The sequence below is a fragment of the Leopardus geoffroyi genome, chromosome A1 (genome assembly GCF_018350155.1).
Source record: "Leopardus geoffroyi isolate Oge1 chromosome A1, O.geoffroyi_Oge1_pat1.0, whole genome shotgun sequence".
In the NCBI taxonomy this organism is placed as follows: Eukaryota; Metazoa; Chordata; class Mammalia; order Carnivora; family Felidae; genus Leopardus; species Leopardus geoffroyi.
Window position 1 is genome coordinate 209,755,699 of NC_059326.1, and position 26,859 is coordinate 209,782,557.

The 26,859-nt window shown below is 33.6% G+C and overlaps 1 protein-coding gene across 3 annotated transcripts in view; it reads right to left on the minus strand.

Moving 5' to 3' along the window:
• The window catches only part of NIPBL (NIPBL cohesin loading factor), a 201,077-nt gene that overhangs the window by 96,094 nt on the left and 78,124 nt on the right, over positions 1–26,859 (minus strand). For all 3 annotated transcript variants that reach the window (XM_045439988.1, XM_045439979.1, XM_045439996.1), the window contains exons 2-8: positions 19,293–19,435; positions 16,828–16,993; positions 13,283–13,410; positions 10,337–10,436; positions 9,417–9,568; positions 4,859–5,019; positions 3,838–3,937 (exon numbers count right to left, since the gene is read on the minus strand). In XM_045439988.1, coding sequence (XP_045295944.1) covers positions 3,838–3,937; positions 4,859–5,019; positions 9,417–9,568; positions 10,337–10,436; positions 13,283–13,410; positions 16,828–16,993; positions 19,293–19,356 — 871 coding nt within the window. In that variant the 5' untranslated portion in view covers positions 19,357–19,435. The remainder of the gene's footprint in view (positions 1–3,837; positions 3,938–4,858; positions 5,020–9,416; positions 9,569–10,336; positions 10,437–13,282; positions 13,411–16,827; positions 16,994–19,292; positions 19,436–26,859) is intronic.

A 26,859-nucleotide genomic window follows, 5' to 3' on the forward strand; every position in this document is an offset into this window, starting at 1 on the left:
TTTACAAAATATGAAAAGAAAGCCTAAAGACTTGTCCCATAATCTTTGAGCTTGCTGGTAGATGATCCAGGTTTAACTGAAGTATGAGTATTCCATCTGCCAGACCAGCATTATGTTATTTCTATTTTTGTTCTTATAAAATATAAATACTTTGTTTGAAAATAGCAAAGGAGGGGCGCCTGGGTGGCGCAGTCGGTTAAGCGTCCGACTTTAGCCAGGTCACGATCTTGCGGTCCGTGAGTTCGAGCCCTGCGTCAGGCTCTGGGCTGATGGCTCAGAGCCTGGAGCCTGTTTCCGATTCTGTGTCTCCCTCTCTCTCTGCCCCTCCCCTGTTCATGCTCTGTCTCTCTCTGTCCCAAAAATAAATAAACGTTAAAAAAAAAAAAAAAATGAAAATAGCAAAGGAGTTCATTGTTTCTAAAGATGACACAACACAAATATTTTGGGCGAATATTTCCTATTCTTTCACTTAATATTTAGGAAAACTAACAAATCTAAAGTAAGAATAAATCTGTTAAATTACAAAATAACAAATTAATCCTAGAAACTACACTCACATGAATACTTACTGGTGTAAGAAAAAGAAAGTGGGAAAAATGAAAATTTTTAGAATCCTTACTTCCTTTACAAACTGATGGTAAATTACTGATTTATACCTTTATGTGATGTTCTCTTTCTCCCTCCACTTAAATAGCATTCACACATTCTCTTCAGCTTGCTAATCCTCCTTCTATTAGAAAAAATTTAAGTCCAGCAAATTTCAAGGCTCAATAAAATATCTTTGGCCCAGATCCCATTAATTTAACAAATGTTATATGATACAAATAAGTGGTAAAAATAAGCTAACCAAATGGAAAAATTCTTTGTTAACAAACTGTTAAATGAGGAAAAATGCATTGATATGCTTCAAAAATAAAAGTATGATTGTTACACTGCTTATCATTAGACTATAAAAAGTTTAAAAACCTGTAGGGAATTATAAAAATCAGTCAGGGTAAAAGTGCTCTAAAGAAAGAACCTAAACCTAGACTTGTCCTAAGTTAAGGTTTCAGTGTTTAAACATATGTATGATTTTTCCATGATACATAAACCTGTCCTTTCAATTAGCAATGTTAATATTTAAAGTATGATATACTAAGGGGCGCCTGGGTGGCTCTGGCTCCATGGGTTAAGCGTGCAACTCTTGATTTTGGCTCAGGCCATGATCTCACGAATGTGAGATGGAGCCCTGCATTTGGCTCCATGCTGAGTGTGGAGCCTGCCTGGGATTCTCTCCCCCTTCTTCTGCCCCTCCCCAACTTGTGCGTTCGCTCTGTCGCTCTCTCTAATTAAAAAAAACCTTAAAGTGTGATAAATAAAAATATAACTTTTTAGAGAACATATCTAAAATGTGATAAAGATCCAACTGAAGCAATTTACTAGAAATGTTAGTTTGAGGTTATACCAACAGATAGTGTTTTTAAACAGCTTATGGGGACATTAAAAAGAAAAGAAACTAATATTTTTGGACCATTTATTTTGTGTCAGAGCTTGTGCAAGGTGCTCTGCACATGAGTTCATTTAAATAATTTACAACAACCTTGATTTGCATTATCACTATTTTGCAGAAAGGAAATGAAGCTTATAGTGATTAAGAAATTCGCCCAAGGTTACATAGCTAGCAAACCTGAAACGTTTAAATCCAGATTTTTCTTAACATTTGAATTATAACATACCATATTGCCTTTGTATTTAAAATTTGTGTCGCATTATGTGTATTTTATTTTTTAAATTTTATTTTTATTTATTTTGAGAGAGAGAAAGTGTGCGCACAAGCAGGAGAAGGCAGAGGGGGACAGAGAATACCAAGCAGGCTCCATATTGTCAGTGCAGAGCTGACATGGGGCTTGATCTCACGAACCATGAGATCATGTCCTAAAAGCAGAAATCAAGAGTCGGACACTTAACCCATGGAGCCACCCAGGCGCTCCCAAATTGTATATATTTTAGAACTTAAAATTCCAACAATTCACCTAAAATATCAAATTAGACTGATGATGCATTCAACCTTCCAAACTAGGTGGAAAACAACTTCATGAACAGAAGTAGTGGTTTCTGATGAATAATGTGTTTGTAAGGGTGTTCTAAAGTTTTTTCTTTCTATCTAAAGTTATTTATCTATCCTCAAGAGTTTGAGGAAAAATGGGCTGATTATCTAGATCAACTAGCTATCTCACTGTATCTCCTCCCTGGCAGTCTGAATAATTTCTCACTTTGACAATACTTGTGAGATATGTACCTAACTTTGATGCCTAACCTACAAATAGAGTTATTCTGGAAGCTGCTCTTTCAAAAGCTGAGTTATTTTTATCCCTGAAAATTCACAGAATTAAAGAATAAGAATGGCTCATAAAAGTTCAACTTTCACCTTGGGAACAATGTCTCTGATCAAAGAGTTGGAACACAACCTGTGAAAAAATTGTCTTTATAATAAGAGGCACACCAGTCCATGATTTAGATGGCTATCGTCAGAAATTCTCATGGATAGAGAAACATTATTAATAATCACATATATTGTAATTAATTACAAGTTAATTCTTCAATATGGAATATAATATTCTCTTCCAATAACTTTGGTAATTCAAATAATCACACTTTAATTTTAAGTACTTTCAAAAGGCCTGAACTTGGGACTTAAATTCACAATTTTATGAATCTAGTGTACGCAAAAGTCCACACCAGGTTATTTGGGAATTTGAAGAGAAAATAAAATTCATGTCCATAAGATACTAGAGGATAAGTTATTAGAAAAAATATAAACTAATGAATGGCGTGAGATGGTTAAAAGAAAAGAGTCCACGTAAGGTGACCCATTTAACTTAGAACTTAAATAGACAGGATTTTTTTTTTTTTTAATTTTTTTTTTTTTTCAACGTTTATTTATTTTGGGGACAGAGAGAGACAGAGCATGAACGGGGGAGGGGCAGAGAGAGAGGGAGACACAGAATCGGAAACAGGCTCCGGGCTCTGAGCCATCAGCCCAGAGCCCGACGCGGGGCTCGAACTCACGGACCGCGAGATCGTGACCTGGCTGAAGTCGGACACTTAACCGACTGTGCCACCCAGGCGCCCCTAAATAGACAGGATTTTAATAAGCAGAAATGAAAGTATGTGTAAGAGATTTAGAGAGAGAATATACAATAGGCCAGATTTTGATAAGTGACTACATGAGAGGTAAGAGACAACTTTATGATGATTCAGGACTAGGATGGCATTAAAGGAAATAAAATGGCAGAAAACAGTGAAAATAACTTTGAAAACGAATTTGAAATACCAGCTAGAAATGAGGAAATTTTGTCTGGAAACAAAAGATTACAACTTAGAACACAGGACTGGAGCCAAAGACATTGACTTGGCAATCCTATTCACAAAAGTAATTAATGCTGTTACCAAAACTGAATGAAATAACCAAGGGAAAAAGTACAATGGGAGATTAAAAAGTCTAATGATAGAAATCTTGAGGAGTAAGAGAGCAGACAGAAGAGCTAATGAAGAAAAAAAAAATCAATGAAAGAAACATGAAGAAAACAGGTGGACTTGATATGAAGTAAGTTTTTGGGGGGAGGTGGAGATGAGGGAAAGCTGATAAATGCTGTGGTCTGAAAAGATCATTGGATTTATCAGTGAGAACAATACCGTATATATTTGAAAACATTACCAATAGTTTACAGGGATGAGTACAGATTTGTTTCTTTCCTACAATAAGTGAAAAACAATAAAGTGTAGCTTTTGGTATCTGCACTAAGAAGTTTGAGCTCTTCACTCAACTGCTGAAGGAAATTTTAGTTACAACAATACCTTTAGGAGTCCCATCACTTCCAGCAGGGGAGCATACTGGCTGTGGAGACCTCAAGGGAAAAGAGGCAGCAGCATTCCTCAGTGTTGAAGAATCTCCATCCTGAAAAGAATATAAAATGTCTATCTTAAATGATTGGAGAGGCTTTAGAGAAATCTTAAACAGATCAATAAAAGATAGAAACTACTGACAGGTAAAGTGTTGGTATTCAAAAGCATAATTCTTCTGTATGTTCCTGTTCTGTTCATGGTAAATCTTAGAAGAATTGAAACTGTATCCAAAAGAATCAACAGCCTATGCATGGCAATGAATAAGAAAACTGGTATTACTACTAGGCTCCATTTTTGTTTACTATTTTCTACAAGAGGAGCTATGAAGGGCATATGAGGCTGTAAACGTCTTGAGGGCAGAGTTCACAGTCATCTCTGTTATCCTTATATACACGTAACTCATTGCCAAACCAATTAACATATAACTTATCTGATAATACCACAAAACCAGTTCCAGTATGTGGAATATTTTAAAACATCAAAGCAATGCTAAATTTCAGGGAATAAAGATTTGTACAAGTCTTACAGGGAAAAAGAGCTTGATACTAATAAATAAAGGTTCATTATTTTAAAAACATTTTTGTGTGAACAAGTATTTAAAAATGAAACTAGATTTCATTAAGAACCAAAACTTTTAGGCCAAGGGTTGGCAAACTTTTCTTGTAAAGGGACAGATAAATATTTTAGGGTTGTGGGCCACATACAGTTTGTCACATGCTTTGTTGTTGTTGTTTTTTAAAAATGTAAAAGCCATTCTTAGTTTGTAGGTCAAACTAATGGCCAGTTTATCAACCTTGCTCTAGACCAAGCTCTGTAGGTATAGGAATCACATTGTTTATAGCAAGATTCTCAGACCTAGTATAACCTTTGATACACAGTAGATATCAATTAAACTGTGGGATCAAAATACTAGGTTACGAAACAAGTATTAGAACTATATTATTACCTTAATGATAACTAATATATAACATACGTCACTACTTAGCCTGTGCACCATGTGTAGGTAGTCGTCACTTGAGCCATGTCTAGGATTATCAGCATGATGATTAGCTGAATTGCCAGACAACGGACCAGAAACTTTATTATCATGTATGTTTCTCAAACCACCTGCAACAATGGGACTTGATACTGATGCTGAAATTAACAAGAATAAAAACAAAAAGCTTTATAAAAATAAAATTCTTAGAGAAAAATAACAATTGTTCACAAAATATTTTAAACACACAGAAATTATAGAAAATATAATAAGCACTTGTGTACGACTATCAGAGCTTGATCAAATCTTAGCACTGTGTCACATATCATTCAGATCTATTTTTGAAAAGAAATAAACTATTAGATAAGGCTGAAACTCTCCATGTATCTGCATATTCCTCTCCTCTGTTCCCTCCCCCTTACTCTATAAAAGTAACCACCACACTGAATTCAAACTTTGCTCTACCTATGAATATTTTATACCTTTCCTATAAATGAATATAGTCCTAAATAATACATAGCACTGTTTCACATATAACTTTATATAAAATGGTATACTATATGTATATATCCTTCTATACCTTGCTTTCTATTTCAATGTTATGTTGAAATGTATCCATCTTTATACATGTAGTATTAAATTCACTTATTTTAAATAAATATATTCTGCTGCATAATGTATACAGCTTTCCATTCTTAAGTCCAAATGTTTAGATGGCTTCAGTATTTTTGCTGTCATAAACAATGCATATTCTTATACATGTATACATGTACATATACATATATTTGTATATAATGTATATTCTTGACTTTTTTACAAATGTGTCTAGAAGTGAAATTGCTGGATATGTCCACTTTTAAAAACTTACTGAATATTAACAAATAGTTTTCCAGATTACTTATGTCCATTTGTACTCCACTGGTAGTGTATGAGAGTTGCTACTACTAATCTATATTCTTGTCAACAATGTTTGTCAGCCTGAGATGGGAAGCTCTTTGTCAATTTAATATTTGTATTTTCTTCATTAATAGTGAAACCAAGTATCTTTTTATGTGTACTAGCCATTCGGATTCCCTCCTTAACACAAAATCATGAAGACAGTCTTCTGCATTTTGTTTTAAAATTCCACAGTTCTGTTTTTTTTCACGCTTAGGTCTTTAATGCATCTTTACGTGTAGCTGAGACAGGAATCCAATTTTACCTTTATCCACATGGATGACTAACTGTCTCAACACAATTTATTAAAGAAACCAGTGTTTCCCAATTAAGATATAATACCATATGTATCAAGTTTTCATTTGTTCCTGGGTATATTCCTAGGCTCTTTATCAAATTCCATTTCCCCATGTTCTACTCCTCCACGGACCAATAATATACAATAAATATACAATAATATACAATAAATCTTGGTAACTGCCAGACTGAGCTTCTACATCTCATTCCATTTCAAATTATGTTGCTATTCTTGGACTTTTATTCTTCCATATGAATTTTTAGAAGAAGTTTAAGTTGACAAAATCCTGCTTTAGATATTGTATTGAGTTTACAGATTTGGGAAAATTTCAATCTTTACACTACTGAGTCTTTCCATCCATGAAGATGGCATAACTTCATATTCTTAGGTTTTCTTTTAGCTCTTTCAAAAGTTTTGTAATTTTCTTCACAAAGGTCTTATACATTGTTAAATTCATTCTTAGATATCTTATGCTTTTTCCTTTAAGTTGTTGATAATTTTAAAAAAAGATTATACTTATAATTGCTTATTTTAGGTGTATAAAAATGCAATTAAATTTTATTATAATAATTTGTATCTAGTAACTGTGGAATATTTTTTAAGTTCTATTATCTTATCTGCAGCTTCTCTTAGATTTTCTATGAAGACAATCACTTGAAAACTAACACTTTCATTTCTTCCTTACCAATAATTAGACATATAACTATACATACAAAATATATACATATATATATGTGCATACATTCACTTATCTTCCTGTATTAAAACACCCACTACCACACTAAGTAAAAGGGATGATTATAGGCACTCATGTCCTATTCCTGACTTCAAGGAGAATGTTTCTCATTTTTCACCCCTAGGTGGAAAGATCAGGATAAGGTTGTACCAGTCTATTCCTATTCAGTGAAAAGCTTTTAAATCATGAACAAAAGCCAAAAATTTTTAATGTTCTTTAGGTACCTATTATGAGGCACACAGCATCCCCAACCTCTTAAATTTGTGTTAACTGTCTAATAATTATCCATGTATTCCCGATAATCTATCCAATTTTATCATACAGGCTACCAACACTGCTTATTTGGTTTGGTAATATTTATTTAGAAATTTTAGGTGATAATTGGTCTATAATTTTCCTTTTTCACAGTTTCTTCACTACACTTGATTCTGGTATCCAGATTATCTAACTCTATAGAATGAAGTAGGAGAGTGTTGACATTTTTCTTCTGTCTGGAATGTTTGAAGATTAGAATACCTCCTTTGAATGCTTGGTAGAACTTGTAGATAAAACTGTCTGATTATGTTTTATCCCCTCTGCTCCTCTTAAGGGAGAGAGAATTTGAACTACTAAAGGATGTATGTGCATTTAAAATTATGATAGATATTGTCAAAATGTTCTCTAAAAAGACTGTACCAATTTATATCCCAATGAAGAATGTAGGAAGTTCAAATTTCCCGGCACATTTGTTGATACTAGGTATAACTAAAAAATGTTTACTAATCTGGTTAATATATTTCATCGCAATTTTGATTCGTATCTCTTTAATGTCAGCCAGGTTGACCATATTTTAATATAGGCATTAAATCTTTCTGGTGTCCAATTTGTTTTCTTTTTCAGTATGTCTGTTTCTTCTTAATTCTATTTTTGTCTTCTTCGTATCAATCTGTATAAAATATTGGTATATTAAAACTTAATACTTTGTGTTCGTAATAAATTTTGAAAATATAATTTCCCCATATTTACTTGTCCTTATTTATATTCAAATATTTATATTAAAATTATAATACAAAATATATACTATACAAAAAATTATATTAATCTGTTTCTTCATTTCTGTCCTTAATTTTTTAACAATTGAATTACTAATTCACTGTCCTTAATTTTTTTAGAAGTGAATAATTATATTTGGTGTTTATATAAATATCTTTCCTAGCAACTGTATTTAATGGCAAAGAATTATTCCTGTTGATGAAGGGGTTCATTGTGCTCATCCTTCAGCTTCTCTGTACGGCTAAAATTTTTATAACATAAGGTTGAAAAAAAATGTTTCAAATGTTACCTTCCACATATTCTAAATTCCCATATATATTTGCCTAATTTCTGGATTCTGTGTTGTCCCATCTACCTATCCGTTTGTTTCTTACCACTCTACATGTTCTAATTAACCTTAATATCTAGGTGGGGCTAATCCTGGAGTAACATTTCTAGTTGCTCAAATATCTGAGAATTTCCAAGAAATGACTCATTACCGAATAGGAAGATGCCCATATCATATTTCTCTTTTGATTTTGTGATTTCAACTTTTCTTCTGAAAAAGCTGGATTTATCTTGTTTAAAAAACAACAGTAAACAGAGTAAAAATTTACGTTCTTTCCTACACATACAAATGTGTATATGGATATTTCCATAAGAAACCAATGCATCCTTTTAACATTTCCCTTTCATTAGTTAAAATGTTCTTCATATCTTTGTGTGCCAGAGTATACTAATATTTTACAATTATCAAGAACCTATATAATACATACATACTTATATTCAGCACTCACACTAAAGTCTGTAATTTTGGAGTTGTCTATTCCAAATGTGTGATCCACCTCCTGGTTTTCCCTTGAATTAGTGTATGAAATAACCTCAACCTAGTATTTCATTATCTAGCTTTGAGAAATCAGAAGTTGGTGGTTTTGATTGATGACTACATTAACAGTTTGTAAGTTGAAAAGTTTATAAAAGACATTTGATTCCATGTATGATAGAAAAGAAGAATACACACAGGAACTAATAATTGACTGCAAATGTTAAAAATTTGCTATTATTTATAGGGGACAAAACCAGGTATTTGTTAACAGTCTCTTCTACACTTTTTATAATTTCTCAAAAAAAGTATAAATTTATACTATTAATAAAAAACTATTTAGAAGCCAGGACATACATCCCAAGGCAATATAACCTTACAAAGACATTATCAGCTAATTTCAACTGAGAACTAGTAACATAATCCCAGAACTTTCTCTACCAGCACTGTATTTACTTTATAGTAAAATTTTCACACTACACATACTTCACCAATTAAAACAAAATTCTCTTTGGCTTAGTGCTATGTAAGAACACGGCCCAATTAAAAAAAAAATTCCTAATTTCATAACTAGATACACTCAGTTGTATAATAATCTAATCCAAAGAGTCATGTGACAGGGATCCTTTTATCTCCCAAATGATGAATTTCAGGGTCCTGTTTTAGTTTGTATTTCAAAAACTATAAAAAGAAAAAATTAATTTGCTTAAATTACAGGCATTCCCTGTAGATAAATAACCAACTTTCTTACCTTGCTGCATCTGTGGATGTGTTGTATAACTTGAAGGATGGGAATATGGCATGTATCCTGCAGGGCTTTGTGGGGCATATGGACTAGGCACTGGGCTATTTTGTTGTGGCATAAATCTGTTCCCAGAGCTTGTCTGTGGTGGCACAAACCGGCTGAAACCCAAAATCCAAACAAACAATATCAGGAAATGAAATAAATATGCTATTCCTTAAAATTTCATGGTCATAAAATTCTCACAACTCTGATTTGTATAAAACAATACCTATGCAAACAGAAAATTTTGAAAAGTAGGTAATATAAAAATTATCCCCAATTGATAATCTAACAGTTAAACTAAACAGGTAATTAATTTATTTCACTTGCATAAAAGTATCCCTCTATTTAAGATAAAGTCATGCTCCCTAAATTCTACTCTACAAATTTTCTTATCTCAAGCACATTTTATTTATTTATTTATTTATTTATTTATTTATTTATTTATTTGAGAGAGAGAGAGAGCGCGCGTGTGAGAGAGAACGTGAGCAAGGGAGAGGGGCAGAGTGATAGAATCTTAAGCAGGTTCCACCCTCAGCACCGAGCCCAATGCAGATCCACTTCCTGAGGATCATGACCTGGGCTGAAATCAAGATCAGATGCTTAACTAAGGCACCCAGGTGCCTCTCAAACACATTATTTTAACACATTCTTTTGTCTGTATGAAATTAAATTACCAAGATGGTAGCTACTTCAATTAGTATATTAGAGCATTTCTGCATATAACATTTTAAGACAAATGTTTGTGTGAGTTCCTATTTAAGGCTAAGCATTCCAACTTTTTAACTACATATAATTCACCTTTACCTAACTGTATGTATACAGCATAAATTCACAAGCATGCTCATCACAGAAAATAGTACTTAATAAAATGATGCATATATTACCTGGAGGGGCTATGTGAGATAGTGGTTTGTTGATAATTGGAAGATGCAGGACTACTGTGCATGGAATTCTGAGAAAGTTTATACTGAGGCATCATCATTCCTACACAACACATAAGAATGGAAAATGTGTTTTTTCTTTTAATGGTAAAGTATCTTTAAATGATTTAAAGCAATTGCTCTATCACAAACATTCAAAAGTTTTTTCTGTTCTTTCTTTTTTTTGACTCACAGGTTCATTTTGAAGAGCAAAACACAGAAACTAAATTTCAAGCACAACCAATTTTACTAAAACATCCTTTTACCATATAACTAATGCAAGACCAGAGATAGAGATTTTTTTTTTTTAATTCTACTTGCTTACTTAATGTCCTATCATTTAGCCTTAAAATTGAAAGAACCTTTAGAAATCACCTTTTCTAACCCCTGACCAAATACTACACAATTACTTCTACAATAGGTCCTTTGGTGGTTTTTCCATTATATGTTATTACATACATCCCCAGTCTTCAGGAGCTTCATTTCATTCTATTTGTTTCACTGAGATTCAGACCTCAGTTTTAAAAAGTACTACTTTATTGAGGGGCCCAAAGTTTGAGTTGCTGCCATTTCCATCAGAATGTTTTGATGCAAAACAGAACGCTCCTATTCTTTCTTCTCCGATAATTCTTTGCCACAGTAAGGATTAAATGAATATTTGACTAAAGAATGAAAATGTGAGGAGGACAGCTTTCAGATTCTCATATTTCTTTTCAAGCTAGACATTGTTCCTTCAATTATTACACAAGGGGCATTTTTTTTACATAGGAGATGCAAAAAAATCCAGTTATTTAGGCATTGTAAAATCAAAGATAAAAACCTATGATTACACCTGAACTTTCTTATGATATGTATAGCCAATCTTTTTGGAAGCTTTACACATCATATCACATTCCCAAATTCCAGTTCCTGCTATTGATATGAAAAGTTCCTTTTACCAGAAACATTCAAACAGAAGCTACATGTTCATTTGCCTGGAATACTTCAGAAGGGATTCTAGCTCTAGGACAGTAGTTGAATAAAATGAGGGCTCAAAATCGCCTGGAAAACTACCACTAATAGTGTGTTTTCTTTTATATATAGTCTAAATTAACTTCTGAGCTTTCTCTTTCAACTCAAATTCAGTAGTGTCATATATTCCATAGCTTAATAATTTAAGTACTATAATTACTGTTGATGATGTTTTTTTTTTTTTTTTTTTTTTTTTTTTGAGCGGGAGAGCAATCCTCTATGAGATGATAGTTAAAAAATGTTTCCCCTGAATTAACAGGCTGGAACAAGCTGGGATTACTAGTTTGAAAGCAATGGTTTTATTAAAAAAGAAAAAAAAAAAAAAAAGGAGGGGGGGGGGGCAAATAAAATTCCTAATAGTCCTTCCTGATTATCTCAAAGCTCCAAACAACTATGAATAAAGTGATTTGCATATTATTAAATTTTCTCCATATGTGTGACTCACATTTACATTTAGCAATCAAGAATCACTTTTCTAAATTATAAAGCCAAATATCACCAGGGAAACGCTTAGAAAAAAAAAAAATCACAACACACAACGTGTCAATTCACTTTTTAATGCTAGTTTGTTTTCACAAAGTATGATATGGAGAAACTAACGTTTTGGGCTAAAATATAAGTGTATGTAGTATAAAATACAAAATGTGTGATTTAAACGTGAATACTCTAAAAAGTTTATTAGAGTAATTTACTACCCAAATTAAATATTTAAAAATATGTTACAAATGTAGTATAAATAGCTTTGGAAGACTTCCTTTATTCAATTTTATATCCACTCACATTATCTTATACTTAATGCTCCTTTCCTGTAAGTTTTTCTTCTAATCAATGATCTCTCCATATTTTCTTTCATTGCAACATTCTTCCAAAGCATTTGTAATTCTAGATTTACTTTCACCATTCCTATCTGTCTCCTCCTACTGCAATCTAGCTTCTTGGTTCTAGTGAAGATACAGTGTCACCCTGCAGACTTGCCTTCAATTTGCTGAAGGGGAGTTTGGGCAGAGGCATCTCCATGGGCTCACTTTGGGGAATGGATAGTAACTATGCAATTGCTTAAAAACACAATTCACACACAAATACATAAAATTAACAAATACTATTTAAAAAACAAGACAAAACTAGGAAAGGGAATGGAGGGCTTCATGGAGGTATTGTCAATAAATCTGCCAATATTCTTGAATACAATTCATCAGTTAATTAAGTTGGACCTTCTTGAGCTGTCTAAACTATTCCTTTCTAACTATTTTAATCTTGAGAGCCAAATAAATACTTGGGCTTGCCAGATTCAGTACAATGCTCCTGGGTACACCTTGATTACATAAAAATTGTATCTATATTGAATATCATATCTTTATGCTTTTTATAATATTTATTATAAATAAATTTTTCCTTAATAATAATACTTATAAACCTACTTTTCTGTTGCTAAGGCAGCAAAAGAGTGAAACCAATTGCTACAGAACTATGAATATAATCACCATCAGTACTAACACTAAAACCTGTTATAATTATTTATGTAAGTACTGCATGTTGAAAAGCTCTGCAAGTATTTTTATTATTTGATTAATGAAAAGACTCCTTTTATATCAATTCCATGATTTTCTGATATAAGAAAAGACTTTTAAAGCTCTCTGAGTAAATGAATGCATTCTGAAATATATAACAAAATACACTTCAGCTTTGTCTAATTTCCAAGGAATTTAGTTACATATTAAACTTCAAGAATATTAACATTCATTTGGTCTCCTTCTTATTCTTGGCTTGATTCAAAGTATCAACATAGCATTCATAGATGATAGGCTACCTTATTAAAGGAGACACTTGAATTTACAAATGAAACAATCTGATAGAAGACCCACAAAAAAATATAATATGAAATTCAATTAAAAACCTTACCACTCTGTACATATCTGTTCTGCATACTTTTCTCCCTGAAAACATTAGGACTCCTTGCCAGGACAGCCTGCAACAAGACTGGTATGTCGCCTTCTGGATCATCACTGCCAAGGTTATCTTTCAACTCTCTGGGATTAAAAAAACAAATATCAAAAATGAAAATAGTGATTAAGAATTCCCTATTCTACATTAGTTAGATAGCAATTTACTAGTGAAATTCATAAAGGACTGAGGTAGAAAATCAAGAACTTATGGCATATAAAAAAAATTCACAAAAGATGTTCAACAATTTCATGGATTTTTGAAGACACTATTCCTGGAAGAAACAGAATTATCAAAAATGACAGGGAGAAGTTCTTCTAAAGACAACTTTTTTTCCCATTTTAAACAGGAAAAAAAAAAAAAGGCCAAAACATTTTATGGAACTATTAGTTTACTTAAGAATGGTCACATAAGGGGCGCCTGGGTGGCTCAGTCAGTTGAGCATCTGACTCTGGCTCAGGTCATGATCTCCCGGTTCTTGATTTCGAGCCCCGCGTCGGGCTCTGTGCTGAAAGTTTGGACCACGGGGCCTGTTTCGGATTCTACATCTCCCTCTTTCTCTGGCCACCTCCTCATTTGTGCTCTGTCTCTCTCTCCCTCAAAAATAAATAAACGTTATGGGAATGCAAGCTGGTGCAGCCACTCTGGAAAAAAGTATGGAGGTTCTTCAAAAAACTAAAAACAGAACTACCCTATGACCCAGCAATTGCACTACTAGGCATTTATCCACAGGATAGAGGTGTGCTGTTTCGAAGGGACACATGCACCCCCATGTTTATAGCAGCACTATCGACAATAGCCAAAGTATGGAAAGAGCCCAAATGTCCCTCAATGGATGAATGGATAAAGAAGATGTGGGGTGTGTGTGTGTGTGTGTGCAATCAAAAAGAATGAAATCTGCCATTTGCAACTACATGGATGGAACTGGAGGGTATTATGCTAAGTGAAATTAGTCAGAGAAAGACAAAAATTATATGACTTCACTCATATGAGGACTTTAAGAGACAAAACAGATGAACATAAGGAAGGGAAACAAAATAATATAAAAACAGGGATGGGGACAAAACAGAAGAGACTCATAAACATGGAGAACAAACTGAGGGTTATGGGAGGGATTGTGGGAGGGGGATGGGCTAAATGGGTAAGGAGCACTAAGGAATCTACTCCTGAAATCATTGTTGCACTATATGCCAACTAATTTGGATGTAAATTTAAAAAAATAAAAAATAAAACAAGTTAAAAAAAATAAATAAACGTTAAAAATAAACGTTAAAAAAAACTTAAAAAAAAAGAATGTTCACATTAGTGAACTCCTGAGTGGCTCAGTCGGTTAAGCATTTTGTTCTTGGTTTCAGCTCCAATGACTTGGAATGCTCTTCTCTCTCTGCCCTTAATCTGCACACATGTTCCTGCTCTAGCTCTCTCTCTTAAAATAAATAAGGAAACTGAAAAAAATGTTCACATTAGTTTCAAAGTAGAAAACAGAGACTACTCTATTCAAAATAATGGAAGGTTACAGAGATGATAATTACGCACAGAAGTTGGTAGTTGGGCTTGGAATATATTTTCTCTCTCACATTTGAATATGAGTGAGTCTGCCTTTTTGAGAATGTCCTCTGAATGAAATACTGTTGCCACATTGGTTAAGACAAGACCCAGAGATTATGTAATTTTCCCATCTAATATTCTTTTCTCAAAGTCATCAGTGAGCAAAAAAACACCAAGCAAGTGGTTATGGATAGTTGCAATTTTCAATAAACTTGAAAGTAAGTACCAAATTAAATTTACAACTATGGAACATAAATGATAAATATAGGCAGTGTTTTTAATTTTATATTCTACATGTCTCTGTTCTGCTCATCATTAAATCTAATAAGAAAGATTTATAAACATGGTGTCCAATGATAAATTTCAATGAATTTCTGGAGGTAATCTTAAGGCAGCTCTCCATAAAATAAATCATAACTGTATATGTGCTATTTACCTTATCTTTTAAAATATTTGGTGATAGCTATTGATTAAGTATGTATAGATATAACAAGTGACAAAATATTTAGTCACTGTTGAATTTCTGGAGTGACAAAATATTAGTATGAGACTTCCTTCTGATTTTACCAACTATTTCTGTTTCCCCATCAGAAAATTCACATGTATATTACCTTAACATTCATCAGCTTTAAAAATGGCTTCAAAGTATGTACTGTATCTAATGACAGAGACCACTCCATTGTATAGTGCTTTATCCTCATTCCTATAAATAATGAATCTTTATTTTTTTAATTTTTTTTTTATTATTTTTTTTTCAACGTTTATTTATTTTTGGGACAGAGAGAGACAGAGCATGAACGGGGGAGGGGCAGAGAGAGAGGGAGACACAGAATCGGAAACAGGCTCCAGGCTCTGAGCCATCAGCTCAGAGCCTGACGCGGGGCTCGAACTCATGGACCGCGAGATCGTGACCTGGCTGAAGTCGGACGCTTAACGACTGAGCCACCCAGGCGCCCCAATAATGAATCTTTAAATTAAAAAGCAAAAATTAAAGATGGAAAGGATACATGAGTACCGCTGTATAGTGAGATGTGAAGGAATAAGAGAAATGTAACTTTTTAAAAAAGATTTTATTTAAAAAAAAATGTTTGTTTCTGAGAGAGAAAGCAGGGGAGGGGCAGAAAGCGGGGGGAAAGAGGATCTGAAGCAGGGTCTGTGCTGACAGCAGAGAGCCCCAGGCAGGGCTCAAACTTACAAACCACGAGATTAGGACCTGAGCTGAAGTTGGACACTTAACCAACTGAACCACCCAGGTGCCCCTTACAGATTTTATTTAAGTAATTTCCATACCCAATGTGGGGCTCAAATTTATAATCCCAAGATCAAGAGTCACATGCTCTACAGACTGAGCCAGGCTGATGCCCCAAGAGATTTAACTTTTTATAAATTTTTGTATTAAGATGTTATAAGTATGTACAAGTTTTATAGTAAAAAATTTTAAAGTATACTCATATACAAAGATTTTATAAACAAGCTATATAAGTTTATATTATTTAAAAAAGTGTATTGTGTGAAAACATACACTTATGATGGTATGATAAATTCTGGGAAAAATTACTCTCAGTTTTGTAGTAGCTATGCATGGAGTAAGTCCTTGAGTTTTAGTTAACTTCCCAGGGAAAGCATGTGAGCCTATTCCAAATAAAGCTACCAGTATAGTCCCTAGTGCTTGGGAATTCTAACCACTTTAGCAATATCAAGGGGGAGATAGCTTCTTGAGCAACTTTACACCTCCCGGCAGAGACCCATCTTGATGAACCAAGATTATTCCAAAACAGTTGAAAAGACCTTCACAGAACTACAGTGTCTATTTAAATCTTATCATAAGGCTCCCCTGGATATTCATGTATTTTAAAATTAAACTATGTATATAAATTTTCTGAAATAAAGAGTAAAACCAGGAATACTGACTCTCTTAGTAAGACCAAAACTTTTCACTTTTAAATTATACTTACATGTGATCTGTTGATACCTGGTTGAGGCTATGGACAAGCTGTGAAACCAAATTATCATCCCTACAGGCCAAAAGGCAGTTCACCTCTTCTGCTATTCGTGCATTAAAGAGAAGGCTCTTTGTAGTTGTAGCAGGTAAGGGGGATGGAAGAGGCAGCTGGTTCAGGACTATTTGGAATAAAATCAGATTATTAGAAACTGAGTGTAAGAAGTCTCTTTACAGTATCTGCTTACAAATATTCTGGGATTAAAAACAAGTGGTAAGTATCAATGTGACAAATTATTAAAAGGCATTCTGCCTCTCCCCCCAAAAGCCCCAATCAAGTCTACAAAACCCCAAAACATCACTTGGGCAATAACAGATTTTATTACTAAGAATAAAACTCAACTCCTTTATACGCATGATTTTTCAGATCTTAAAATTTGTATTCACTTAATAAATGAATAAAGTAGCCAAAACAAGTAGTGTTACAAAGTAACTTCTAAGAATTGAGAATACATTAATTAATCGCATTTATTTTTGCTTCTAAGATTTATCAGAATCACTAGTAATCTCACATAAATAACCAAGTAATAATACCCAACTCTTCAAGTAACAGGTTTTTAAAACGCTTGAGTATATATAAAAAATAAATAGTTCACTTTGGCAAAAGAACATTCATAGAATAAGGATTCTGGAAGAAGCCAAATATCTAAGGAATTATGCTATCAATTGTAAATTTCTAAATAAATAGTTCTCTCTTCATTCTAGTGTAACAGCAAAAAAAGGATATGTTTTTACAGTAGTTTAAATTCAGTTATTTACAGTTTCTTCACATAATGGGAATTTGTTTATTTGTTTAAAGTAAAAGTTAAGAAAGTTAACTAAAGTATCTTTGTTTTGGGCTTATTTTCTAATCACTTATACAATGTAATTATCAGGCTCACAGCCCCAATGGCTAAAAACAGGTTTTGTTTTTTTTATTAGTAAAATCACAGGAAACAAATTATTACTTAATAAATAGGATTTACTGGGCAAGCTTTTAAAATATAAGGTACATTTGAGAGCATAGGGAGGACAAACAAAAATAAATCCCTGGTGGTATATCTGACTTGGCACTCCTATGTATTATATTGTTTATGTCTTACAACAAAGTGAAAACAAAAACTAGAGTTTGACAAGTTTTCTTACCTGAGTTATCCTAACCCCACCAGCTACTTTCTTATCTCAGACTTCATAAACTAGCCATGTGACTTTCCTAACCTCAAAGCTATCAGCCTTTAACTATTTTTCTCCCAATAAAACCAGTGGAAATCAACAACAGAAAAACAGTATTAAAGGACTGCTGAACACAGATAAAAACGCTTAAGAAACTCTTCAATACAGAGAACAAACTGAGGGTTGGTGAAGGGGAAGTAGGTGGGGGGATTGGTTAAATGGGTGATGGGCATTAAGGAGGGCACTTTTCAGGATAAGCACTGGGTGTTGTACATAAGATATGAATCAATGGGTTCTACTCCTGAAGGCAAGACCACACTGTATGTTAACTAACTTTAATTTAAATAAACAAGGACAACACTGATGGGGAAATAAGTGTGGAAACCTTGACAGTTATTAAAACTACCCCTCAACTAGAAATGAGCTGGGGCCAACCACAAAAAACAAACACTTCTTTAAGTTATTTTCTCATAGCTCCTTTATTTTAAAGCCCCAAAGCCTGCATAATGCAACGTCCTCACCTTCTACCCTTCTCTCTCCTACCTCTTTTTCCCTTTATTTATTCAAGTAGGATGACACGTGGACTGACATTGTAGGTAGCTTTTTGCACCATTACCCAGGGACTAAGAATTAGAGTTAGAGCTAGCTACCACAAGAATGAATCCCTAAAAACTGTGTTACACTAAGTAAATCTCAAAAGAATGATGAAATTCTTTGAACTTAAATGTTCAGAATAAAATGGGCTGCTAATATCTATGACAAACTCCAAAAGATTACTGAAAATGACATCCAAAATGAACATCACTAAGAAATTAGATCAAGTCAGGCTATCAATCTTTCTTCTCTGAAGGGCAGTTTCCATTACCATTTCTAGAAATGCTTTTTTAAAAGTCTATATTTGTTCCTATATGCAAATCCATGCTTCTTCAGTTTTGATTTTTTTTTTAATGCTTTGTCTCCTCTTCTTTGGTCCTTACTTTTGTATTGATTCCTTTATCGTGTTAAGACATTTAAATAAAGGCCACCATTTCTTAACTGGTCATTAGGATGAAACAGAAATTAAGGTTTTATCTACTAGCTGACCACTCTAATTTTGTTACTTTCACATGCATGCCAATAAACCAAAGGAAATAATGATATTTGTCATTAAAATTTTTAAATCTCAAATAATTTATTTATGACAACTGCAAATAACTTTTTCTACAGTCTCTTAAAAAATCATTGTTAACACAGAAGAGAACACAGATTAGATAAATTGACCAAACTTACGGTCTGTGAGACTAGCAATCCCCGCGAGAGTAGTGATGGGGACATGGGGCATATCCCCATTCATCCTGAAGTTCTGGAATGGTGTTGCCTATAAAAGTACTTAGTTCAGGTGCCAGCTGTCATTACTTCCCATTTCCCAAACACTGCAACAGAAAACAGACAATTATTTGTAAAAATATGTCAAATATAATACTATTAGGGAAATGCCTATAAAAAATAAGATTTTCTGCTTTCCTTGTTTGTCAACCTATACAACAATAATACCTATCATTCATTTATACTTACCATACATCAGGCACTGCAAAGTGCTTTGCATATATTAACTAATTTAGTTCTCACAACAACAATGTAAGGTAGGTACTATTATTTTCTATACTTTACTGATGAGGAAATTTATTTACAGGGAGTTTAAAGTAACTTGTGGAGGAAAGATTAGAACCCAAGCAATCTGGCTCAAGAGTCTGTGTAACCAGTAGACTGTATTACTAACCTGGGATACTCAATTTTGACAAGTACTGTAATTCTTTTCTATATCCTAAGCACATTAAAATCTAGCTGGTAACTTGCCCTTCTAATTAGGTTTCTCACTACTCTTCTACATAAACCATCCTCTTCAAACAAGCTGATCAGATTATCTTGAATTCACCTTGTGTTTTTGCATTTTTATTTATTTCCTTCTATATCTCTCTACCTAGGTAGCCCATCTGTGCTTTAATCCAAATCCTGTAATTCCTCAAGATCTAGGACAAGTTCCCACTACCTCATGAAACCTCAGACAAATTCAGCTAAAAGCTTTACCTTAATTTGACTTTCACTTATAACACTTATAGCCTAACATACTTTTGTAAATAATTATACATTCCTTTGTAACATTTTTTGGAAACTTGCCTTGTCTCATCCTTATAGAATTACTTTATGTTAATGTACTTACCTTGCTTTCCCAATTATCACTACATGCTTAATACCAACCAATCACTAATTAACGCACAACCCATAAAGGACAGAGAAATACGTTAACATTTTAACATTCCTCTACAATGACTTTGTTGACTCAGTTTTTATGATGCAATTCTGTGTCTGTGTGTACAGACATTCTGTTAAATTCCTGACATGTTTTCTAATTCTGTTCAGTGTCCCCCAATTTTTCTCATTTTATCTTGTGGCTCTTGGAATCTTTATCTTTAATAGCGTACTTGTGTAAGAACCTTTTTCTGAAGTACATAATACATTTTAATAATATGCACATTAGTCAAAGATATGCCTTTATTAAATAACTTCATAAACTCATCAGTAAATAGAAGTCTACTCCATATCAACTAAACACAGTGCTAAAATAGAAACTTGAATTGTAATTTTCACTTTAAATGTTTCTTTTTTTGAAACGTTGTATTTGCTTGTCAGTCACTGTTAAGAAAACCTCTAAGTTTTTTGAGTTGTAAACTTCAAAACAGTGAAATGATATAACACTAATAACTCCTCTCTCTCTCTCTCTCTCTCATGTATCTTAATGTATCTTTCCAAGTATTTTTTTAAAAGTAGAAGTATACAGGCAGTTAAAATTACAAATTTTCTTTTTCCACAAACACAATTATAGATATATGTTGACAGAAATTCATAAAACATATATGTATGGTTTAACAGAGTTATAAAGCAAACATCCAAAGAACCACCATCTAGAAAGTTAGCACCCTAGTTCCTACCACAGGTAACAACTACCTTGTCTTTCGGGTGATTTTTTTCCCCTTTATAAGTAACAACTGTCTTGTCTTTTTGGTAATTATTTTTCCCCCCTTACAGTTATGTCCTTTATATGTACATTCTTTTCTAGTAGCCAGCCAAGGAAAAAACACTTCCCTTTGCTGAATGACTGACATAAAATTTGCTAGTAGAATCCACTGAAAGGATATAGCACAAGAAATAGTATAGGAAAGACTACTGGCTATCTTACATTTGTTCTCTTGCTACAATATGGATTTTACTCTTTGAAGTTATTAATTTGATTCTTTAACAACACGAAAGAAATTTAAGGAAATATTGCAAATTTAGCATCAAGTACTACGAAGTTGTATCAAGTAGTAAAAAAAGAAAAAAAAAATTGAAACCTGACAGAAGTCACCAAAACATGAAACATGACAGATTTTTTTTTTTTCTAAGTTTGGGCTAATAAAAAAGTTAGTTTATGCTTAATAATTAATGGGAAAAAATAATTGCATGCAAATTATGTATAAAACAGCACAAAAATATCTTGTTATTCTTATACGACTCATCGTTGTAAATGTAAATTGCCATACTCTAACAGATTAAGTAACAAGTGTCCATATTATTTAGTTCAGAGGACAGGAACCAATAAAGAATAAGCTAGAGAGTTATATCGTGGGCTAACCAACTTTATTCTGTTTGCCTAAATCCCACGTAACATGTAAAAGTAGACCCAATTCCAGCTGGAGTTTTTTAGTCTAAAAATGATTTAATTAGTTGTCACATATGAATTAGGAGATTAATAAACCTAACCACAAGATTGTGCTTTTCTTCTTAGTGACATAATAAGGCATGTTAATACTCTGATGTCAACTGAAAACTGGGAGTAAGTGGGGAAAGAAAAGAGAGCAACAATGCTTGTTTGGTTTAAAGTGCTTTAGTGTACAGACTGAGTATGTGACTACTGACAAATATTATTTATACCTCACTGCTGAACTATGCTGGTTTCACTGGAAGCCAAGCTTTTGAAGAACAGCAAAGACTTTGTTAGAAATGGACTTAAATTTTAGCTAAAGTCACAGATGTCGATGAATATGAGTAATTTGCGGAAATAATGCTGCCTATGCTGGAAAGTGACCAGAGTCCATCAAGAAAGAGCATTCCTAAAATTCTAAAAATCAATATGCAGAACTCTAACTAATTAACATGGCATTTCTGGCTCTGGATTGGGCAATGTTTGGTCTACCTGGCTCTGTGAAAGTATACTATCTTTCATGAAACTGCTGAAACTGAAGCTGAAAGTCATTATCTCTGGGGAACAATGTGTTTGGAATGAAATGGTAACCAAATGGGAAAGATTATAATGAGTGCTTTAAAACTGTCACTTAAGGCAGTACTTTACTCAATTAAAATCTGTGAATGGTGACCAATTAGTAGATTATAAAATAGAATTAGTGGGTTGAGATCAACACTGAGAGGGATGGAAGGAATAGAAACACAAGTTTACATTGCATACTGCTTTGTGACTCCAGGTAAAATGTCTGTGGGCCACTAAAGCAAAGCAGTTTCAAAAGTGCTGACTAAAAGAAATGGAAGAGTGGACGAAGAAGCCCACCTCCTAAGTGGTGATGAAAATGCAAAAAATAATGCAACTTGACGTACTACCCGGCATATAATAAGTGACCCAAAAAGTTAGCAGTGTTAATGCTAACTGGAAAAAAAATTTTTTTTTGGGAGAACAGAGGAGAAACACAGATGAATTAGGGAAAAGGGGTCTTTTCAATAATATACATAATCTTTACTTCCAAAAGATATATAGTAAGTTATTATTTGAAACTCCAGTATATATTTCACCATAGTATCACATATATGTTTACTAGTCCTAGGCAGGCCCACCTATAATTACTTAAATGGTAAGGTAGCCAAAACAAATACTGGCAAAGAAAAGTAGGGGAAAAACTTAACTGTTGTAATACTAAGAACTAAATCAAACACACACACACACACACACACACTAAGAACGCATTTATGGCTTATTTTAGAATGGCCTGGTTTAATTACAATAATTCTTAATTATTGGAAGATACTACGGCAAATTCTCATTTCAATCCATTATAATGAATCTGACGTGAAAATCTTGACAAGATTTTAGTGTATATGCTGCCGAAGCAAGCACTCTTGACAAGATTTAAAACTTTTTTTTTTTAATGTTTATTTATTTTTGAGAAAGAGAGAGACACAGAGCATGAGCAAGGGAGGGACAGGGAGAGGAAGACACAGAATCTGAAGCAGGTTCCAGGCTCTGAGCTGTCAGCACAGAGCCTGACACAGGGCTCGAACCCATGAACCATGAGATCATGACCTAAGCTGAAGTCAGAAGCCACCCAGGCACCGTGACGAGATTTTTAAAAAATGTTTATTTATTTTGAGAGAGTGTAAGCTGGAGAGGGACAGAGAAAGACAGGGAGAGGAGAATCTCAAGCAAGCTCCATGCTTATCACAGAGCCGGACACAGGGCTTCATCTCACAACCATGAGATCATGACCTGAGCCAAAATCAAGAGTCAGACACTTAACCAACTGAGCTACCCAGGTGTCCCTTGACAAGATTTTTTAAAGGCTCTGGTTCTTTGTTCACTTAATTTAATTTCACTTTAAAATTTATGGTTTCTTCACACAAACAAAAGAAATGCAAATAAAACACTATTGGTAGAAGTTATAATAACTCAAATTGGGATGTATTTGGAATAAAAATTCCTCTCATAAACTGATGGTAGATGAATTTTCCTGGGCAGCCAGTGTGTACGCTATAGCCAAGAAATGTGTACAATCTTGTCTCAATAACTTCAATTTTTTAGTAGTAAAAAACTGTTAGAAATGACATTTACTGAGCACCTAGTACCCAATAAAAAATACTTTAAGTGTACTCTTTTTTTTTTTTAAGTTTATTTATTTTGAGAGAGAGAGAGGAGTGCCTCACTCCCACCCAGAGCCTGATGCAGGGCTCCATCTCACAAACCACAAGATCATGACCTGAGCTGAAATCAAAAGTGAGACGCTTAACTGACTGTGCCACCCAGGCATCCCTTAAAGGTACTCTTATTTAATCCTTATATGACACTGAAGTACTCATATTACAGTTTTATTTAATGAAGAAAGTGATATACACAGAGGATACATAATTTGCCTAAGGTCATACAGGAGAAATCAAACTCAGGCTGTCTGGTACATGGACATTTTACATAACAACTAAAATGTACAGCAATATTATTAGTTTAACATGACTGATATACAATTGACATTACATCCACAAAAGATTACAACAATTAAAAATCATGTTGTACAGTCAATACAGATGTGAGGAAAGAAACATATCTAGCCCAGGAATAAAGAGAACAGCCTGCCTGGGTCTGATTCCAAGCTCTCCCTACCTTTTGATAGTATTTATTAGTCCTTCATTATAATGCACCCAATAATGTTTATTTTGTAACACGGTGTCAAACACCATGCTAGGCAAACAAAGTTCAGTGGTTAACAAGATGGAAACAGTCTCTACCCCTCAAAATTTGAGTTTGGCCACAGGCATGCTGTAAAGGGGAAATCATCTAGGGAGAGGACACAGAAAGAATCACTGAATTAAAATCTGAACCAATTTTACTTTGAGTACTCCATATTTTAATCCTTCCACAATCTGCATCAAATTTATTTAAAAACAAAGGCAAAGATTCTTAAAATTCATGAAAAGATATTCAAGATATATTGCTAACTGAAAATAATGCCAATGTGTACGCAGTTCAAGTCTATTTTTATTTAAAACACATTTTTATACAAATGACAGTCTAGGCATGAAAAACATTCTTTAAGAATATATTTTAATTTAAACCATTAACAATGGTTAGGGGGTCGGATGTATGTATTCTGGGATTTGGGGGAATTCCCATTTTTGTAGTATTTATATCTATATTACTTGAGCACTTCTTAAAACTACTAGAACATTACTTTTTGATTTAGAAAAACAATGATATAAACATGTACAAAAATGGAAAATACTAAAATGAATCTTTTAAAAAAATGTTTATTTATTTGAGGAGGGGGGCAGAGAGCAGGAGAGAGAATCCTAAGTAGGCTTGTCAGCACAGAGACCAGTGTGGGGCTCGTGTGTTGTCAGCACAGAGACCAGTGTGGGGCTCGAACCCACAAACCATGAGATCATGACCTGAGCCGAAATCAAGAGTTGGACACTTAACCAACTGAGCCACCCAGGTGCTCCAAAATGAATTTTCTAATAGTTGCTGCTATATGTATACATAAATACATATTTAAATAATTTAAATATTTAAATAATTACCTATGAAACCTATGTTATGAATCTATGGTATGAAAGTGCTGTGGTAGGTGCTAAGACTAACAGAATATGCAGGATGCATTCACAGACACTTTCGCCAGAGCACAAGGCTAGAAAGGTGAATTGGACCCTGCAAAGGAATTTGTATGAAGTGGTGACCTTTTTTATTTTTCATATCCTTGTTGTAAGCGAAAAAGTTTCAGTAAGATTAATGTAAACAATAAGGAAGATGGAGTGGCAGAAAGAGAATGGAGGCAGAAAGTTGTTGAATACTGCAATGACATGTAACATGACATGTTCTGATTTCGAATGTACTCAGAGATTCAAGTGCCAACGTAACATCCAGTTGGAGATAATGTAAAGTTGGAAATTCCAGAACTGACAAAAGCAGTTGGAATTACAGCTATAGATATGAAAATGATCCACAGAGGGTTGGTAACAGTTAAATTATAATAATAGGAAATAGGCAAGACAAGGTAACATTGTGGGGGAAGGTTTTTTTTTTTTTTTGCTGTTTGTTTTTTTAACACTTCTTATGTGTGAGACGTTAACATATACCTTTCCTTAACTGTTACCAAAGTCAGAGGGTTGTGAAGATTATTTCACAGTTGCAAAACCGAAGGCTCAGAGCCTAAATGCTTTACATAGCACACAGCAAAGCTGGGATTTGAACTCAGATGTTTCTAACCAAATCTTATATTCTCATGTATATCCAAAGGACATAAAACCAGGAAACATCTACATTGCCATGGCAGAAAGGGAAACCAATAAACGGTAAGGAAATTGAAGCTAAATGTGTGTTCAAGGTCTCATAGTTAGTAACTAACCGAATCAAGTCTAGAATACATTGGATTTATAGCTCAGTATTCTTTATACTTATGTTGTCATCTTGCATAATTATAACATTATTTTGAATGAATTAAGATTTCCTACATGTGGAATATTTAGCTAATTAATACCGTTCTTCTTTGGTAATAATATATTATTTTTGGGTGGGGAGACAAAGGGGACTTAAAACTAGTATATTTTTATTATCTCAGTTTATATTACATTTAATAGTATAAGTTGCCTCAAATTCTTTTGGGAAACAAATGGAATAAAAATCCTAAACAGCCAGGTAAGGAAGTGAATAAATACACGTACGTTGCACTACTTACTAATTTAAGCAGGTAACAGTGGCCCCCTTAAGAGTGGTGCCCCTCAAAGAGAATCCTTCCACTTTAGTCAAGCTCCCTTCAGATCCCTTCAAACTGCCTAAAATGTATCCAAGAACAAGAGTTTCACATTCTATTTAAGATACTTCCAAAAGATGTTCCTTAAATCCTAGCTCAAAAACATTTCCCAACCAGCCACACTGTGAAAATTTTCACTTCATTAAAACATTTGTTTTTCTATAGTTCTAAGTTATTTCTATTAAATAACAGAAATGCAAAATAAAAGCAAAAAAAAAAAAAAAAAAAGGCAAAGCTCTAATGCTTTCTTTGTACATATGCTTTGCTTCTGGAAGCCTGAGCTCTCTGCAGCC